At 37.7% G+C, this 21,594-nt stretch overlaps 1 protein-coding gene across 6 annotated transcripts in view; it reads left to right on the plus strand.

Annotated features, from left to right (window-relative positions):
* The window catches only part of PEX5L (peroxisomal biogenesis factor 5 like), a 176,815-nt gene that overhangs the window by 91,487 nt on the left and 63,734 nt on the right, over positions 1 to 21,594 (plus strand). For 3 of the 6 annotated variants that reach the window (XM_061193380.1, XM_061193381.1, XM_061193378.1), the window contains 3 exons: positions 9,508 to 9,702; positions 12,586 to 12,709; positions 14,038 to 14,134. In XM_061193380.1, coding sequence (XP_061049363.1) covers positions 9,508 to 9,702; positions 12,586 to 12,709; positions 14,038 to 14,134 — 416 coding nt within the window. Of the gene's footprint in view, positions 1 to 9,507; positions 9,703 to 12,582; positions 12,710 to 14,037; positions 14,135 to 21,594 lie in introns of all 6 variants that reach the window. The other 3 variants (XM_061193382.1, XM_061193379.1, XM_061193377.1) reach the window with 2 other exon arrangements.

The raw sequence follows: 21,594 nt of genomic DNA on the forward strand, positions 1-21,594 counted from the left end.
AAATCTGTGAAAAAATACAAACACATGGAGGCTAAACAATACACTACTTAATAACTGAGAGATCACTGAAGAAATCAAAAAATACCTAGAAACAAATGACAATGAAAACAGGATGACACAAAGCCTATGGGATGCAGCAAAAGCATTCTAAGAGGGAAATTTATAGCAGTACAATCCTACCTCAAGAAATAAGAAACATCTCAAATAAACAACCTAACCTTACACCTAAAGCAATTAGAGAAAGAAGACAAAAAAAACCCAACGTTAGCAGAAGGAAAGAAATCATAAAGATCAGATCAGAAATAAATGAAAAAGAAATGAAGGAAACAATAGCAAAGATCAATAAAACTAAAAGCTGGTTCTTTGAGAAGATAAACAATATTAATAAGCTATTAGCCAGACTCATCAAGAAAAAGAGGGAGAGGACTCAAATCAATAGAATTAGAAATGAAAAAGGAGAAGTTACAACAGACACCACAGAAATTCAAAGCACCCTAAGAGACTACTAACGGCAACTCTATGCCAATAAAATGGACAACCTGGAAGAACTGGACAAATTCTTAGAAAAGCACAACCTTCCGAGACTGAACCAGGAAGAAATAGAAAATATAAACAGACTAATCACAAGCACTGAAATTGAAACTGTGATTAAAAATCTTCCAACAAACAAAAGCCCAGGACCAGTTGACTTCACAGGCGAATTCTATCAAACCTTTTGAGAAGAGCTAACACCTATCCTTCTCAAACTCTTCCAAAATATTGCAGAGGGAGGAACACTCCCAAACTCATTCTACAAGGCCACCATCACCCTGATACCAAAACCAGACAAAGATGTCACAAAGAAAGAAAGCTACAGGCCAATATCACTGAGGGACATAGATGCAAAAATCCTCAACAAAATACTAGCAAACAGAATCCAACAGCACATTAAAAGGGTCATACACCATGATCAAGTGGGGTTTATCCCAGGAATGCAAGGATTCTTCAGTATATGCAAATCAATCAATGTGATACACCATATTAACAAATTGAAGGAGAAAAATCACATGATCATCTCAATCAATGCAGAAATAACTTTCGACAAAATTCAACACGTATTTAAAATAAAACCCTCCAGAAAGTGGGCATAGAGGGAACTTACCTCACATAATAAAGGCCATATATGACAAACCCACAGCCAACATGGTTCTCAGTGGTGAAAAACTGAAACCATTTCTGCTAAGATCAGGAACAAGAAAAGGTTGCCCACTCTCACCACTATTATTCAACATAGTTTTGGAAGTTTTAGCCACAGCAATCAGATAAGAAAAAGAAATAAAAGGAATCCAAAACAGAAAAGGAAAAGTAAAACTGTCACTGTTTGTAGATGACATGATACTATACATAGAGAATCCTAAAGATGCTACCAGAAAACTACGAGAGCTAATCAATGAATTTGGTAAAGTAGCTGGATACAAAATTAACGCACAGAAATCTCTTGCATTCCTATACACTAATGATGAAAAATCTGCAAGAGAAATTAAGGAAACACTCCCATTTACCATTGCAACAAAAAGAATAAAGTATCTAGGAATAAACCTACCCAAGCAGACAAAAGACCTGTATGCAGAAAACTATAAGACACTGATGAAAGAAATTAAAGATGATACAAACAGGTGGAGAGTTATACCATGTTCTTGGAAGAATCAACATTGTGAAAATGACTATACTACCCAAAGCAATCTATAGATTCTTTGCAATCCCTATCAAACTACCAATGGCATTTTTCACAGAACTAGAACAAAAAACTTCACAATTTGTATGGAAACACAAAAGACACCAAATAGCCAAAGCAATCTTGAAAAAGAAAAACGGAGCTAGAGGAATCAGGCTCCTGGACTTCAGACTATACTACAAAGCTACAGTAATCAAGACAGTATGGTACTGGCAGAAAAACAGAAATATAGATCAATGGAACAGGATAGAAAGCCCAGAGATAAACCCACACACATATGGTCAACTTATTTTTGATAAAGGAGGCAAGAATATACAATGGAGAAAAGACAGCCTCTTCAGTAAGTGGTGCTGGGAAAACTGGACAGCTACATGTAAAAGAATGAAACTAGAACACTCCCTAACACCATACACAAAAATAAACTCAAAATGGATTAAAGACCTAAATGTAAGGCCACACACTATAAAACTCTTAGAGGAATACATAGGCAGAACATTTTATGACATAAATCACAGCAAGGTCCTTTTTGACCCACCTCCTAGAGAAATGGAAATAAAAATAAACTAATGGGACCTAATGAAACTTCAAAGCTTTTGCACAGCAAAGGAAACCATAAACAAGACAAAAAGACAACCCTCAGGATGGGAGAAAATATTTGCAAACAAAGCAACTGACAAAGGATTCATCTCCAAAAGATACAAGCAGCTCATGCAGCTCAATATCAAAAAAACAAAAAACCCAATCCAAAAATGGGCAGAAGACCTAAATAGACATTTCTCCAAAGAAGATATACAGATTGCCAACAAACACATGAAAGAACGCTCAACATCACTAGTCATTAGAAAAATGCAAATCAAAACTACAATGAGGTATCACCTCACACTGGTCAGAATGGCCATTATCAAAAAATCTACAAACAATAAATGCTGGAGAGGGTGTGGAGAAAAGGGAACCCTCTTGCACTGTTGGTGGGAATGTAAATTGATACAGCCACTATGGAGAACAGTATGGCGGTTCCTTAAAAAACTAAAAATAGAACTACCATATGACCCAGCAATCTCACTACTGGGCATATACCCAGAGAAAACCATAATTCAAAAAGAGTCATGGGGGCTTCCCTGGTGGCACAGTGGTTAAGAATCCACCTGCCAATGCAGGGGACATGGGTTTGGGCCCTGGTCCGGAAATATCCCACATGCCGCGGAGCAACTAAGCCCATGTGCCACAACTACTGAGCCTGAGCTCTAGAGCCCGCGAGCCACAACTATTGAAGCCCGCGTGCCTAGAGCCTGTGCTCTGCAACAAGAGAAGCCACCGCAAGCCCATGCACTGGGAAGAGTGCGAAGAGTAACCCCTGCTCACCGCAACTAGAGAAAGCCCAAGCTCAGCAACGAAGACCCAATGCAGCCAAAAATAAATAAATAAAATAAATTTATTTTTTAAAAAAAAAGAGTCATGTACCACAATGTTCATTGCAGCTCTATTTACAATAACCAGGACATGCAAGCAACCTAAGTGTCTATCAACAGATGAATGGATAAAGAATATGTGGCATATATATACAGTGGAATATTACTCATCCATAAAAAGAAATGAAATTGAGTTATTTGTAGTGAGGTGGATGGACCTAGAGACTGTCATACAGAGTGAAGTAAGTCAGAAAGAGAAAAACAAATACTGTATGCTAACACATATATATATGGAATCTAAAAAATAAATAAATAAAAAATGGTCCTGAAGAACTTAGGGGCAGGACAGGAATAAAGACTCAGACGTAGAGAATGGACTTGAGGACACAGCAAGGGGGAAGGGTAAGCTGGGATGAAGTGAGAGAGTGGCAAGGACATATATACACTATCAAATGTAAAATAGATAGCTAGTGGGAAGCAGCCACATAGCCCAGGGAGATCAGCTCGGTGCTTTGTGTCCACCTAGAGGCGTGGGATAGGGAGGGTGGGAGGGAGACGCAAGAGGGAGGAGATATGGGGATATATGGATACGTATAGCTGATTTACTTTGTTATACAGCAGAAACTAACACACCACTGTAAAGCAATTATACTCCAATAAAGATGTAAAGAAAAAAGATAATTGGACAGTTAAATATGGTGCCCATATGTAACCTAAACAGAAGAGCATTCTAGAGCTATGTGTTTAGGAGAATTTAAATTTGACAAATAAAATCAGCATTGTTGCAGAACTGCAATATTTGCTCAAACCATAAAAAAAAAAAAAAGAAAATTCACTCTGACAATTTTTCTGTGATAATTGGAATATTTACTCAATTTTAACATATTTACTGGAATTATTAAATTTAATCATCTTAGTCTGTTTTATTTGTACCACCTTGACTGTTGCTCTTTTTAAATATATTTTTTATCTTCTTTTCTGTCAAAAAAAAAAATATATATATATATGTCAAGGCAGAAACACTATATTTTTGTTAATCCCTAAGGATTATAGTTCTTTTCTAAAATTATTCCAGACCCGCAATTTATATCTCAATATGCAACATAATTCACATTATTATACATTTTTAAAAAGGAAAAACTTTAGCATACGAACACCTTGGAAAGAATTCTAACATGGTCCAATAATTTTATAGCTAAAGTTTCTGGGCAAAAGGTATAGTTATCATTTTCTGTCCAAATTTTTAATAAATAGTCATTTTAAATGGAACATCATTTCAGAATAGTATGAAATTACATTGTGAAATCAGGACAGTCATTGAACATTATGTGTCTATTACATCCCAAGTGTTATGTATGTCTTTACACTTAAGGAATGGATAGTAAAGAATCTTGGAGTAAAATATGGGGCAGAACCTGCTTTAGGTTCTACCAAGTCAATCAAATAGAAATTTGAAGAACCTTGTATTAAGATGAGAGGCTTTTGTACTCGGCATTTTCTTCCAATGAAAAAATAAATCCAGTGTGCCACCATCTTGACAACTCTTTAAATATATAAGGAATATAGTTCTTATATAATTTAACACAAAGTAAACAATATAGCAATTATCTCTTCCAAAGGTCAGTCAAATGCAGGGTTTTTTCTCTCTGACCCTAAAAGAACATATCAATCTTCTACCTCATAGAAGTTCTAAATTGTAATTTTGTTCTTAAGTATTTCAATTTTGTTTTTTACTTTCTGCTTGTTTCTACATTAAGATTAACTTTTGTCATCCAGTGATGATAACTTCAAGCTGATCAAATAAGGATGTTTTCCGTTTTTTTGCCATTAACATCCTAAATTATCTTTTATTCATCTGTAATCTAGATAGACAGTTAATTCCTCGACCCTCTTAAACTGTGTCCCTAAATGGTAGGTAGACCAAGATTGCTAATATCCTTGATTTTTAAATGGCAAATATATATTATACACAGATGCATGTAAAAAATGCTCTGACAGTAACTAGAAAATAGATATTTTTAAGATACTGATTATGTTATAGGACAAGTAATTACTATAAAACTTGCAATAATAACTTCTTGTCCTATAATCTCCAAAAAATGTAATATATGTCAAAGTACAGGAAAGACTCTTCTGAAAAGCAAGAAGAATAGGGGGTCCTTGGTTTACATTTATCAATCTACATAATCTAAAAGTAATTTATTCATAATCTTGAGCTATTAAATGGACAGTTACTATAGAAACATTTTTCAAGATTTAAAAAATAATAGTATCACTCCTTGGTATGGGACCTGTATACCTATCAAAGAGACCCCTATATATAAGGGAAAAGATATCCTTAAAGTTCACAATGCCATCACAGCCACCTAATTAAATATCTTAACTGCAGAATTAGTGTAATTTTTCCAAATACATTTTTATAAAACCCAAATAGCCATGAACCCAATGGCATGCCTCTTTAGAGAACTTAGAAATTTGGGAAGTAGCTTTAATTATGTATTCCAATAAAAAGGCAAAAGTTGGTTAAATTATTTAAGTCCAGTTTATCTATTTGACATCACTGGCAAAATCCTTCCTAAAGGAGTTTGCTTTGTAAGCATTATATTAAAGAATTCCATGTTTTCTGGAATGCCAGAGTAGCTTACAAATCAGAACAGGGATCCCATCAGCTCCTTGCAGCACATTCTGTGACTGCCCCAGTCAGGGCTGTCCATGGTCTGTCCTCTCTGACCACTCCTTGTAGATTTATTCCTTTAGAGAAAGTCACTAAAAATCTGAGGCTCATTATACAGTAGTGGTGTTAATAGCATTGTACTTACCATTAAAGTATCAAATCAGTGCTTCATAATAGGTGCTACTTTATCTTAACTATTCTAAGCAGCCTCACCTCCTAGGGCCCAAGTAATCTAATATTCATAAACATCTTCAGTGCCCTGTGGGAGCCTTCCAGTTCAATAGGTTGTGATCTTCAATCATGTGTCCTTGAGAGAGATAGAAACAAATACTTATATAACATATTACATCTTCTATCTTCAGGAAATTCCACCCAGTGGAATTGTTATCAAAAAAAAAAAAAAAAGTTTTTGAGATTGCCAACTATTTAAATTATGCCTCAGACTACCCAAACTGGCAAATAATTGGTAGCTAAACAAAAAATAATCAAAGCCACATCAACAGGGTCAGCACATTGCTTCCAAGTTCACATCAAGTCTAGAGAGAAGTGGTGAAGATCACAGGCTTGGGGGTGATGGGACTGTGTTTGAATCCTCTATGGACACGGACCTACCAGCTATATTATTTTCCTATTGCTGCTGTAACAGATTGCCACAAATTCAGTGGCTTAAAACAACACAAATTTATTATCCTACAATTCTGGAACTCAGCTGTCCTAAAATCAAGATGTCAGGAGGGCTGCATTCCTTCTGGAGGCTCTAAAGGAGAATTCATTTCCTTGCCTTTTTCATGGTACCTAGAATTCCTTGGTTTGTGGCCCCATATCCTGTCTCCAAAGCCAACAGCATAGCATCTTCAAGTCACTCTCTGTTTCCTTCTCTCCTCTCTCTCTCTCACTCTCTCTCTGTCTCTCTCACACAATTGTACACACACAATTTCACTTCCACTATAACAGATGATTATTTTAATTCAAACACAAATTCTGGGACACAAACCTTCATGTGCCTAAGAGAATCTTTAAAATCAGATTAAGAAAATCAGTAGAGCAGACACCCCCTTCCATGCTAAGCTATGCTATCTTTGAACCCCATATGAAACAGTGAGACCCTTTATTTTTATCTTAACTAAAGTGCATACCACACGCACGCACACACACACACACACACTCACACACTAAAATGAGATTTGTCTTTCTTCACAAAGTGAAAGGCTGAACACATCCTTCTATGCTTTTGAAATTGTGTTCCCCAGGGACTGTCTCAGCTTCAAGCTTGCTATTCAACCTCCAAGGCACCCCCTTCATCAACTATAACAAATAGGGCCTTTTGTCTGTGCCAAGCAGTTGTTTCACATTTGCTGGGAGAAGAACAAAGGAACAGAGGGCTCAGAACAAACGCAGGAAGTGCTGAGGACAGTTTGGTGGGGAAAAAACGTTACTGAGCCAAGTTTGAATTCGCAATTCAGTCTTTGAGCAATTCATTTATTCTGAATGGTAAGAAAGATATAGAATTAAATTAATACTCATCAGTTCTTATTCTGTAACAAATGTACTTCCTATATGCAAGCAGACTCGAGTCCTATGTAATTTGTTTCTAAAAGAAGTGTAGGAGCAAGTGACTAATTCTTAATTGTTTGTGCAATTAGTAAAAAGACATATATGGCATTCCAGAGACTGTTATCCACTTCCTTCCTTCTGTTATAAGGAAATCACGGTGGGCCTAGAACCCCTGCCAACACAACAGTGGCCTGGAAATTTCTATTTAAACATTCAAAGGATATGAAATGTGTGGCATCCTAGCCTACCTTGGCTGCTTGCTGCGTTTACATTTTAGACGTCAAGCCAGGCAGCTGAGCTCTGAAAGCTACTCTTTTCCCCCCACATTCAAGTACTTGCTGGCCACAAAATACTCCTCATAGCTCAGAGCATCTTGCATTGGAAAGTGCTTCCTGTCTCCTCAGGAAGAGTGGGACAAGATAAGCTCAGATGAGATGACACTTTCAGGCCTTTTTATGAAAAATTTACTTCATAACATCTTCTGTAGAACCAATATCTTGTCTCATCCTCCATTTTATTCCCAGTGGTGTTTCCTTTTTCTGTCGGTGTATGAATCTGATTCTTGCCTGAAACAGAGAGGAGTGGGGAAAATAGGAGAGCAAGAACAAGGAAAAGGAAAGAAAAGCATCACAAATTGGCCACCAAAGAATGGAAATAACATTTATTGAATACCTACAGTATGCCTGGCACTTTACACATTTGAGTTACAGATTAGATAATTTAATCTTCATATCATACCTAAAGGACAGACTTAATTCTGCATTTTTCAGATGAGAACACTGAAACTCAGAGAGGTCAAGAAGCTTACTCCAAGTCACACAGCTAAGCAGTGGTAGAGCCAGGTCTTTCCACTTCACCATTAACATCCATCCGTTGTAATTTGTAACTGAAATCAGAAAGCCACATTACTGAGAGTAAAGCTTGACATCTGTCGTAAGAATCCCGTAGGATGGTTAGCTCATGAGGAGCTCAAAGTTCAGTACTAAAGAAATCCTGGTTGTGAAATTAATTAAGCCCTGACCCTGCCTTGAATGCAAGTGGGAAATAGGTGGAAGAGTGTTGAGATGTCAACAAAAATCCATTTCCTACCAAGAGACAAGCCGGGAGATGAAAGAGGTGAAGGAGAGGTGCCGTGGTTGTAGACGGTGCTGGGAAGGGTTAGCACAAGGAGTGTCCCTGTCACTTGAGTGGCTTTCCTAAGCTAGCCGGGTGAAGAGACCCTAGGTCAGGAAGCCATCAGGCCAGTTCAGAAGCCAGCCCCCCAGGTGCCAGGGCTGAAAGAGAGGTAGGGCTGGAGGGACTTTTTCTAATAGGAATTTTCCATTTCTCACAATGAGCTAGTCAAACACTTGCACTTCAGAGAAAGAAGAATGAAGAGTTACAGAGCTTGCCTTTTTATTCTCATTTGCCTAGTTTGCATTTGAACAAATTATTATTTCTGCCTTTATTAGAGTATTTAACACAATGTAATCAACCTGCTGGGAAGTAAAAGTGTAACCATTTTATGGTTTGTTACACTGAAATTTGAATTTGCATATTAAGCAGCAAAGGCATTAACATGTGTACCCTATTCATTAACTATGGATTATAAAATACCTCTCTAGTGTGAGCCCAAACAGCAAGCCGTTTTCTGATTGAACTGCTTAATTAAATAAAAGATTATTAACAGCATTCCTTTATACCCTGGATACTTCAGTAGTTTGAAATTAAAGCACAGAGACATTCAGAAACGTTACCAAATCTTCCTCATCGCTGTTTTGCAAGCATCTCTCTGAATATGATAGATTGACTCTGCTCTGGAAAAACTGCACTCTGAAATAAACCTCTTTAAAAATAAAGCAAAGCCATAAAGTAAATAGTACCTGAACTCAGATTCAATTTTATCATTTTAATTCCTTTCAAACCTTCATCACTGGTGAGGCTGGTCTAAGTCCTGTTCTGCAGATTTCTACCGTGCCAAATAAAGGAGAACATGCAGCAAGCTTCCCAGTCTAAATACAAACTATTTTTATAAATCAGTGGTGAGCTAACTTAATTTGGTTCTTCTAACCTACACTACAAACGCAAAATCCTTCTGCACCCAACTGAAACCTATTTTTAAAAAATAATTTCAGAGCAGTGAGTGAGCTTCTCTTAACCTCTTCCATCTTTGGTAGTATTGACCACAGGTTTAGATCTCCTTGACCTGAGTGAACCCGTCTCTCAAACCCAAACCAAAGCCAAGAAGTTGGAGGCCTCATCGAAAACCTCATCCCTCAAGAAAAAGGCTGATGGGCCTGACCTCATCAGTGCGGATGCTGAGCAGAGAGGCCAGGCGCTCCGAAACTCAGAGACGGCATCCCTAGACTTAGGTAAGGCAATAGCTTGTGTCTGCTGCGTTCACTCGTGCTCAATACAGCAAGGAAGTTCTACAAATGACATTAAATCCATGGACAAAGCAGTAGAAAAGATTAATTCTATGTAGGAAACTGGACAGGACGCACTTCTTTGTGCTTAGATTAAATAGCAGTTGGGGAGCTCAGCTTTGCAGAACTGGTGTGGATTTATGTATTTATTTATACAACCCATGTGTATTGAGTTTCTGATAGATGGCAGGTACCACACTAGGCACTGGAGTTACAATAAAAATAAGACACGAATCTTGCTCTCTAGGAGAATTCAGTCTGGAGGGGAAGAGAGTCTAGAAAGAGAAAACTCTAACCCAAGGTCTGGGAACAGCCAGAAGGAACAGTAACATGTAACATGTGTGGGGATACGTCCAATACAATAATAACAGCTACCATTCACTGATGACTTACAATGTCCAGAACTGTGCTACATGATTTACATATATTAGCCTGTTAATTCATCACAACTCTTTGAAATGAATGAGGAACCAAATTTTCAAATTTAAATAACTTGCCCAAGATCCCAGTTAGTATGAGGAAGAGCTGGAATTTGAGCCAAGCTCTAATTAGCTTCAAAGCCTGTACTTCTCTCCACTGTACATCTTCCTGAGAAAGGAGACCTTAACCTCAGATCATGAAACCAGTCAATTAAGCTCTCCTTTCTTAAGAGAAAGAAAGGTAACAGTTATTTCAGAAAGCCCAGGGAAACATGGATGGGTAAGTATCCATAAAATGAACATATTAGTAACTTATCCATAAAGTTACAAAGGTTAAAGGGGATATACATATATGTAAAATCGCTTAGCACTGTGATATATACATGTTAGATGGCCATGAATTAATTTATTCATTTGTTCAGTAAACATTTCTCTAAATATCTGTTGTGTTCCATACTATGTGCTGGAAATACAAAGATAACTAATATAAGCTTTCTGCCGCTTAGTAAGTTTACAGTCTAGTGGAGAGAGAGAAAAATGATTAAAATAATTATAATAAAATATGTACTATGTGCTGCAATAAAGAAAAGCCCAGGTTAAGCCCCTCACCCAGCCAGGGGGTTATAGAAGGTGCCTTATAACTATATGAGCAGTCTTGAAGGTTGAGTAAGAATTTGCCAGATGATAAATATGGATCAGAGAGAGGTGGGAAGGAAGGGGCAGGGCACTGCTGATACAGAAGAGAAAGGGAGTCACACACAAGTAGACAAACACAGAAAGATGCCTTTTCAAGCAAATACAAGCACTGCTACAGTATTCAAGAATGGTAGAGTACTGAGAAATAAATCTGAGAGTCACCAGGGGTCAGGTAATGGGAGTTCTTGGATGCCAGGCCCTTAAGTTTGGGGGGAGGGCAGGGTTGAAGGGTTTTTACTCAGAGGAGTGACATCAACAGATTCTATTTTAGAAAATTTTTTCTCTGTTGGATGTGTGGAGAAAGGAATGGAGGCAGGGAGACAATACAGGCATGTAAGAGAGTGACAGAGGGGATAGTGAGAGGGAGACGGGTTCAAAACTAAATAAATAAAAACAAGACTTGTGGACTGGGTAGATATATGCATGCCAGCAAGGAAGAGATATAGAATGTGCCAAACTCTGTGATGAGGGTACAAGAGGAGAAGGCGGGGAGGGGGGCAGGATGTCAAGGTGGAAATTGTCGAGTTCAGTTTTGAACCTGTTATATATGAGGAAACTGTGGAGCTTCTCTGTAGAGATGTCCAATGGACTGTTAAGTGTGTAAATCTAGAACTCAGGAAAGAGAACCAAGCAGGAAATAGAGATTTGAAAGTCGGAAGCCTATGAATAGCCATCACAGTGATGGGTGTAGATGAGCTCACCAAGGATGGATCATAGAGAAAGGGAAGAGAGCCAGCACGCTGCTCAAACTGGTTGCACACACAGGATCTGCGCTCCTCTGCCGCGTCACTTTTTGAGGCCTGTCTCTCCGGAGGAAAATTTTATAATTATCTCCTCCTCATCCATGTGTTCTAGGTTTATTCCATTTCAATAAGTGAAATTTATACATATGCATAAGGATATATTGTTAAATACATTACAATATAATATAATAAACACATAAATGATACTTTCATTTCTCCGCTTTTGAGAAAATGTCTTGTGAAGAAGTCATAAAAATTCTTAGTTTAAATGACTTTAGAGGACACTGACTGCAAACCTACCTTTTTATAAACGAAAAAACTGGCCCCTCAGGTTGTCTAAGTGGATTGTTCACAGTCACATACCTGTTCATGAGAGGGAACCAGCCAGGTTCTTTGTAAGAATTAAGCCACAGGGAGACAATGGTCCTAGCATACACTAACTTTCTCCATTGCCTCCTTCTTCTCTATCCCCATTATAAATTCCCTTCTTTGGTGAAAAATTAGGTAGACTATAACGAAACTTGTAAAAAGTGTTCCAGTTTCTTCCCACCTCCTTTTAATAACAAGGCTCATCTTTTTAAACAGAATTTCTTTCCAGAAATGTGCCAGAAATGCCTCAAAGCCACCTCTTAGCTGGAGGCCCATAGGATAGCACTCCATATGCTCATTCTTTACCAGATCCCATGGGCTCATACACAAAATTCAGAATGCACACAGCTCTTGAAATAAATTCAGGTAAAAAAATATACTTGATTGTTTAACTGTAAAAGCAATCCCATTTCTCTTAATAGGTCTCATATTTAGCTGTACATGTTTTAATTAATTTTCTTGCAGCCTTTGGTCTTGGGGTAGAAGAGCATCAGTTAATTAAAGTTCACTTGTATAAGACTTCTCAGTCTTAATCTCTCTTCTTCTCTCTGCACCTCGTATTCTCCCCCGTCCCCCTCACCCCCTTCTTGTCTCCTTAGTAGACATTCAAACACAACTGGAAAAATGGGATGATGTTAAGTTTCATGGAGATCGAAATGGCAAGGGACATCCCATGGCAGAGAGAAAATCAAGCTCATCTAGAACTGGATCAAAAGAACTTTTATGGTAAGATATTTTAATATCAGAAAATTGTCATTTATCTTAGCCATAAAAAAAAATGAAATGTTGCCATTTGCAGCAACGTGGGTGGACTTGGAGGGCATTCTGCTAAGTAAAATAAATCAGACAGAGGAAGACAAATACTGCATGATATCACATGTGTGGAATCTAAAAAATATAACAAACTAGTGGATTTAACAAAAAAAGAAGCAGACCTGCAGATATAGAGAATAAACTAGTAGTTATCAGTTGGGGGGGGCAGTATAGGGATGGGCGAGTGGGAAGTATAAACTATTGGGTGTAAGATAGGCTACAAGGATGTATTGTACTACGCGGGGAATAGCCAATATTTTGTAATAACTGTAAATGGAGTGTAACCTTTAAAAATTGTATAAAGTTTTTTTTTAATTTTAAAAATAAATTAAAATATTTTAAAAGAAAACTAAAAAAAAAAAGAAAATAGCCATTTATGTGTCATATACTTGTCTACTGAAATAACCAAAGAATTAAGTCAATCCAGATACTTGCTGCCATTTATAACCCCCTATTAATGTTAATAATTGTGGCTTCTAAAACTAAATTATTTCATCTGAATTGTCAAAAATTCAGCCAATAAGGATTTTGGTAGATTCATAATTTAATATTCAATATTTGTCCAATATTTGTTGATAATTTTCTGAACATGTAACTGAGCCAGTCAATCAAAATAGTGCATGTGTATTTTTACATATGTGTATATTCAATGTATAACATGAATGATAGTTAAATTAAATGTTTTTGGCTACACAGGTAACCTTTCTGACTTTCTTAATCACTACTGTCGGATAATGCACTAATTAAGCATATTCCATGGATGCCCATGAGAAAAACTAGCCACTTGAATTTTACCATGTTTTTAAAGCTTCCTAAAGGATGGCATGTTTCAGACTCTGGTTGCCCATCACACATCTCCATTTATTATGACATTTCAAATTCTATATAAAGATCAAATTTCACTGAGACACTTTGTGAGAAGCTCCCCTCCCCACCCAAAAATTACTTTTTTAATGAAGCAGAACTCTCTGTAACAAAAATGGTTTTGCATTTATTTACTTTTTGCATATAACTGACCTGAATTCTAAATCAGTCAGAGACAATAACACCTAACACATTGCAGCCACTTAAATTCCAAACGTGGTCATTATAATGGAAATATATATCTTTTTCATCAAAAGTCTGTTGAGAGCTTTGTTACCATGGTTCTCAACGATCCAAATTAACCAGATTTCTTGACTGGGTTTCTAGGTGAATTTGCTTCTCGATTTACATTAATTTCCTCCATGCGTCCCTTATAGGTCCTCAGAGCACAGATCTCAGCCAGAACTGAGTGGTGGGAAAAGCGCCCTGAACTCTGAGTCGGCTGCGGAGCTGGAATTGGTGCCTCCAACACAGGTAACAAAACCAATTCCTCAAAACCTATCTTTTCTAATAGATAATTTATGTCATAAATATTTAAAATTTCACCAAAAAAATCTGAAGTATTTTTTCCGTATTTTCTATTTCATATGCTTTCTCACTCAGTATCTGTCTCAATGCTTAAAATAACTGATGATAGATAGATAGATAGATAGATAGATAGATAGATAGATAGATAGATAGATAGATTTGGCTGGAAAATGTGTCAATGAACTCACCATGTACTTAGCACTTTTGCCTTGTTCTACCACTTACTGTTACATTATTTTCCAATACAAAATCTGTTCTACTCCAGTATTAGCACAATTTATGTAACAGGCACAAAGAAGAGGAAATTACATCTTGAGCATTCATTCACAACTTTGCCCTACAGACCAAGGTACTCACACATCAGCATCCTGACTGTCACATTAAAATAAATTTGTCGCTAAGGAATAAATAATTATAGTATTAGCAATCATGATAATACTAAGAACTACCATTTGTGAGTACCCTCTAAGTATTAGGGACCTTGTGCTTTTCATATATTATATCTAATACTCAAGTTATCCTGTGAATTATTATTGGCCTCACTTTAAAGGTCTTTGAAGAGTCTTGGTAAAGTCAAAATCCTTTTACAGGGGCACCCAACTAATCACCAGTGGAAGTAGGGCATGAACCAGACCTGTCTGTCTGCTACTTGACCCTAGACTCCAATGTAACTGGTTTGCCTGTGACTAGTGACCTTGGCTGGGCCAAGAAGGGCCGTCAGCCTCAGTGTTTTCATTTGCTCAAACACTTTGCAAGGATACAACCTTGATCTCTTAAGAAATGTGTCCACGTTTACGCATCTACAATCCAGTTGGAAATAAGTGGGATGAAATGAGCAAGAGAGATTTTCTTGAGTTTACTAGGTAAGGTATTGAAACTAAGAGGGAAGATATATTGTCTGAAGTGAGTAAAGGGATAATTATGATAATAGCAAATATTATTGAGTGCTATGAGAAGGCCTTCTAATACATATTAATTAGCTCACTTGATCCTGACCAATGACTCTATGAGTTAAATGTATTTTTTAACCCCGTTTTATAGAGGGGGAAACTAAGGCACAGTGAGAGTAAGGAAAATTGTCGACGCACTCACAACCAGTAAGCGGCAAAGGGCAGGAGGACGCAGATAGGAAATGGAAGGCATCTGGAAACCTAGGCCATTAACAGCACCTCCACATGCACCTCACCCTCTACGAGAGAGAGGTGGGCATTACTGCTCCCAGAACTCAGCCGGAAAACAAGTCAGCTAACTTCTAGAACAAATAACCCTGGGAAGCTTAATGAATTGTAAATGTAGCGTGAAAATGTATTTGCTTCATCTTTGTTCATTCTGAATTTATCTTTTTAAAAAGCAAATTGATAGGGCTTCCCTGGTGGCGCAGCGGTTGAGAATCTGCCTGCCAATGCAGGGGACACGGGTTCGAGCCCTGGTCTGGGAAGATCCCACATGCCGCGGAGCGACTAGGCCCGTGAGCCACAACTACTGAGCCTGCGCATCTGGAGCCTGTGCTCCGCAACAAGCGAGGCCGCGACAGTGAGAGGCCCGCGCACCGCGATGAAGAGTGGCCCCCCGCTCGCCGCAACTAGAGAAAGACCTCGCACAGAAACGAAGACCCAACACAGCCAAAAATAAATATAAATAAATAAAAATTTAGAAAAAAAAAAAAAACAAATTGATAACATTTATTAGAGAAACGTTTCTTGATAAGTGCATTAGAGATTTAGACTCAGCTAAATAATTGGTACTGTTTCATAAACTGGAATCCTTGGAACAATTTATTTTTCTTTCATTTTATTTATTTATTTATTTATTTATGGCTGTGTTGGGTCTTCGTTACTGCACTCGGGCTCTTCTCCAGTTACAGCGAGCGGGGGCTGCTCTTCGTTGAGGTGTGCGCGCTTCACATTGTGGTGGCTTCTCTTGTTGCGGAGCATGGGCTCTAGGCGCATGGGCTTCAGTAGTTGTGGCACGCGGGCTCAGTAGTTGTGGCTCACCGGCTCTAGAGCGCAGACTTAGTAGTTGTGGCGCACTGGCTTACTTGCTCCGCGGCATGTGGGATCTTCCCGGACCAGGGCTCGAACCCATGTCACCTGCATTGGCAGGCGGATTCTTAACCTCTGCACCGCCAGGGAAGTCCCTGGAACAATTTAATATAGCAGGAGAACACTAGTCTCTGCAGCAGGGGGAGACTTGGCACAGGTGGGCTCTTCCACACGGAGGTGGAGGGGAGGAGGATCAGCTGGGGTCCTTGGTTGCCGTGGAGACCCACAATGCATTTATCTTATTATTCCAATGGCTGCTACTCTCCCGCTGGTTGTCTGATTTCATCCCACCACATTGTCCTTCCACTTAACCACCGGTGTGCCTTTAAGCAAACACAATGTGCTTTGGAAAATTTGTATGAGATTCCCAACATTGTCCTCCAAAATATGTAAAATGTCCTGAGATAGTTCTGTCTAGATAAATCATAGTGAATTATTTTAGAAGGTTACCAATTTTTTGTAAAGCTTTCATCCCTTAAATTGTTTTCTTACAAAACACTGCATGTTTACTTAACAAGATTTACCTAAACTAAGGAAATTTATAATCTCCTAGTTTTAATTCCAGCCTATGGTTAAATAGGAAAATTTCATGAATTTGGGATTTAATCATCTAAAATATTGTCACTCAAATGGAACAGCAAGAGAATAGACTGATTCATCTACTTGTAATAAAAGACAGAAAGGTGTTTTTACTGTTAGAAGCATACTGCTCTTAAATATATGATCTCTTTACGTAAATAAGATGAAGTGGTATAAAAATTCAACTTAAACTGACTTGCAAACTATTCAAGTAAACAATTTCAGCTTACCAAAATTTGTTACTGCTCCACTGTCACTGAGATGGTTCATAGGAAAATCAAGGAAATGTCTTCTTCTCCCTCAAGCCAACATAAATTATCTTAGTTCAACAGGTGAGGAGCTATTTACAAGCTTTGCGCAAAAATCATATTTCAGAATCACGAAGAGGATGAAAGCTTTCAATGAGAATTCTCATGTTTGTTCATTTTCAAGATGGGGAAAAAGAAAAACATAGACTAGTCTCTTTCAAATGGTGTTTTGAATATACTAATCAGAGTGGCAGGAGATTATAATAAATTATATAATCTCTGTATATTTAAAGAATAAAGTTTCTTGATATTATGCAAACTGTGTTATTTGTATTCCCTGGAGTTAATTATTTAAAGAAATCATGCAATCTGAAAAATTAAAAAACATTTGAAAAATTGAAGAAAGACACAGAGGTAATGATATAAAATTAGCTTTTCCATAAATGAGATAGTCGTGAGGCAAAAGAAAAAGAATCCAACTTCTGCCAGAGAGTGATGGTTCACGCATTTCTTTTTCAAGTCTGGACGCTGGAAGGAGCGCTCCAAGACAGGCTGTTGCCACCCTATGCTGGACTTCATGAGAAGGTGGGGCAGCCGGGCTCTCCAAATACTGAGTCACAATCTTGTAACGCTCTGATTTTGCTGATTTTGGCAGAGCAAATGCTTCCTTCCACATTGTCAGAATTCCATCAAGTTGGCAGTATCCCAAACCAGAACAATCTAAACTTTAAAAGTGCAGATATGTTTTCTAAATTTTTAAAGGAATAATGTAAAAGGAAATGCGTGTTAATAGAAATGTAAGATATTATTTGAAATGTTTACAATAATCTTGGGAATTAATGTTATCTCCATTTCTCAGAAGAGAAATGCATCTTAGAGAACAGAAGTAATTTTCCCAAGGTGACTCAGCTAGAATGGGGAGGACCCAGCATTCAAATCACACCCATCAGCTTCTAAAGCCCTTGTTCTTCATCACACATCACCTCCTATCAGCCACATCTAGCTTATCCGCCTAAGAGAACTCACAAGACCATCGATTTCCCTTCTCATTGCAAGCCCTGATTATTACTTAGTTTATAGGGTTAATATGAGTTAAGTGATTTTAAAGAATATCACTTTCCTCCAGAAACTTTGTAAGATGAATTAGGATTGTCATCCGATCTGAGGCCATACACAATTTTGTGCCTCCCCTCCCAAATTCATTCTCAACCTCTTACTCTTAGAAATGCTAATGGCTTCCATTTTGTTCCATTTCAATTCAACAAATGAGATTGAATGTCTACTATCCATAAAGCCATAAGTGAGGCAGTGGAAAAGTTAGAAAGATGAGAGAGATTATAAGAAGTATGAAGACCTTTATGTCTAGTAGAAACAATTAGATAGTACACTGTAAATACAGTTTTGCTTTTCGGAAGACAGTACAGGAGCCACATCAATATCCCTTTTCCCCTCCTGGCCACACACAGTGAGCTGCCAATGAGGAAGAAAGCAAGGGAAGATGGAAGAAAGGAACAAAGCAAAGAAGGCAGAAAAACAAGAACAGCAGGAAAGCAAAAAGGAAGGAAAGAAATCTGAAGATCATTTTCAGCATAGTAGAAAATCTACACATACTAGGTACTCAACAAATACTTTTTAAAGTGAAAAAATAAGGGATGCTATCAAAAAGGAGAAACAAAATGTCAAATTACAAAATTCAAAAGTAGAAGCTGATGGTTAAAGGACAGAAAAAAAAGGACAAATTTTTATTCTTTTATCATTTTGAGGCTAGTTCCAAAAATAATTTTTAGTTATGTATGCTAATAGACTGTCCATCCCCTTTAAAAATCAGCCCTGATTTGCCTTGATGTTCCATAACATAGAATTTCATAGTTGGAGGAAGATGGGAACCATGTGCTGCCCACCTTTGCACAAAACTTTGGGAATTTGCTCTTGACACATAAGGTACAGGTTTTTTGTATACTTTCAATGATAAATGTCTGTTGACTGGTTAAGAAAAAATATCCTGACCACCTTAATGAGGCAAGTGTTTAGATGATCTAGCATGAGTCCAACTAGTCTGTAAAAACCACTAAACAAAAGTGTTCTAAACACAGATTTTTAAATGAATTTCCAAAGTCACACCTGATAAGCACTAACCAGAAAAATGATAATAACAAAAGCCAATTTTTTTTGTTGTTTATTTTTCTTTTTTTGGCCACGCCGCCGACGTGCGGGATCTTAGTTCCCCAACCAGGGATCAAACCCGTGCCCCCTGCATTGGGAGGGTGTAGTCTTAACCACTGGACTCCCAAAAGCCAATTTTATTGAGCACTTACTATGTACTGAGCATTTTGTGTGTATTATTTACATGAATTATTGCACTTGAGTCTTATATGGACTCCATAAGTGAATATACACTTGGCAGATGAGAATACTGAGAATTGGGAATTCCCTGGCGGTCCAATGGTTAGGACTCCATGCTTTCACTGCCAAGGGCCCTGGGGTTTGTGAATTAAGATCCCACAGGCCGCATGACACAGCCAAAAAAAAAGAAAAACAAAAAAACAAAACTGAGGATTATAGAGATTAATTTGTCCAAGGTCACCATTAATAGTAAATGGTAAACCAGGATTTGACCCCAGGCAGTCTGACTTCAGAGAGTATGCTTTTAATGGCCGTTATATAAGGTCTGCTAGTTGTTATATTTTTCTTTTCTACAGTTAAGCAGATCCCTTTTCTCCTTCAATTTCTTTTGGAAACATGCTGAGCTTTTTTAAAATGTGTTTCTATGGCAGATCTCTAGCAATTGTATGAAAAGCTATCAACAACTGCTACAGAGGGTAGCCAACAAAATTATGCTAGGACAATGACAGCCACAAATACAGTCATTTGCAAATCATAATTTTGATCACAGTCATAATTTTGAATAAAGAGAACAAAGCATAATATTATTTTTAGAGTTATTTAATTCTTTCTTCTTTCCCTTCACCTAGTGCCGATCATTCAGTGCAATCGACAGCTGGGGGAATGCTTTCTTCTTTGGAGACTGTAATACCCTAAAATCCAATTAGCTTAAACCAATTAAAATGCTGTTTTTAAAGCCAAGGCATTTCCAGGAGGTTGCTGTTAACTGTGGAGCATTTTTCAAAATCATGCAAAGAAGAAAAGAAATGCCTATATCAGAGTATATTTGTGAACTCCAGAGTTCCACCTACGTGCACTTAATGTCAATTTTGGGATCAGAGGTTCTCACAGTGTGGTCCCTGGACCAGCAGTATCATCATCACCTGGGAACTTGTTAGAAATGATGATTCTACGGCCCCACCCCACGCCTACTGACTCAGAAACCCATGGGGGTGGAGCCCTGCAAACTGCGGTTGAACATGACCTCCAGGTGATTCCAATGCATGCTAAAGCTTGAGAACTGCTATTATAGTCATTGTGCTACCAAAATAACGGCAACTCAGACTTACAGGTGTAACTGTCCTGTTTATCATTCCTCCAGTTAAATACTAAGAAATACCTGCAGTTTACAAGCATTATTTATGTTTTCCCATATTACAGTTTTGCCTGTCATGAAATTAGGCTCAGTAGTTGTGGCGCACGGGCTTAGTTGCTCCACAGCCATGTGGGATCTTCCCAGACCAGGGCTTGAACCTGTGTCCCCTGCATTGGCAGGCGGATTCTTAACCACTGTGCCACCAGGGAAGCCCTCCCTGTCATGAAATTAGATGTAAATTTTTTTTAAAAGTGTTGTTCGAAAAGAAGGCTGATCTTTACTACGTGTTATAGTCTATATTTCATTCTCAGTCCTAAATCAGCATGTCTGGGCACACTGCTGAGTTGCTAAAAAGTCTCAGAACCTTTAGATGTATACTACTCTCAGCTTGAAAACTGCCTCTGTTTACATTCACTACCTTCTTACATTTTATAACATTTATTTTACGCTTCCTTGGGCAAAATAAATGTCTTTAAAATGTGAGGTAGATAATATTTGAATTAGTAATAACATAAAGCTTTTCTAACAATGTGGAAAATAGCACTTACCTAAATAGTAACTGTACTATCAAAATAAAATTTCATTTGCACAGTAAGATTCTATTTACACTTGCTGTTTTAGGCAGTAAAGAGAATATGAACTGTAAGTCTAGAATCCTGAGAGAAAGATTTTCCTCTTCTTCCTGATATATGGTACGCTTTGCATCCTGTGATTCATAATCCACTTGGGTCGTGAAACATTGATGAAGGGAAGCCAGTGACAGTAATGGAGTCCTGTTAGGTCAGGCTTGACAGGAAAGACAGATCATATTTCACTGGTGAAAAGTGCCTCTAATAAAAGGAGGTGCCTTGGGAAAAAATATTAGTGCTTTCTCTTTCTTCTCCTAATGTCATTCATGACATTATTATATAAATGCATGAAGTTTCTTACTATGTGTCCACATTTTTTTAAATTTATTTGTTTATTTCATTCATGAAGGAACCAGCAGGAAGACAAAAGAATTGGTTCCAAAAGCAAAGGATTAAGGAACAGAGATTTATATAGCCAGTTGGGAAAGAA

The sequence above is a fragment of the Eubalaena glacialis genome, chromosome 6 (genome assembly GCF_028564815.1).
Source record: "Eubalaena glacialis isolate mEubGla1 chromosome 6, mEubGla1.1.hap2.+ XY, whole genome shotgun sequence".
NCBI lineage: Eukaryota > Metazoa > Chordata > Mammalia > Artiodactyla > Balaenidae > Eubalaena > Eubalaena glacialis.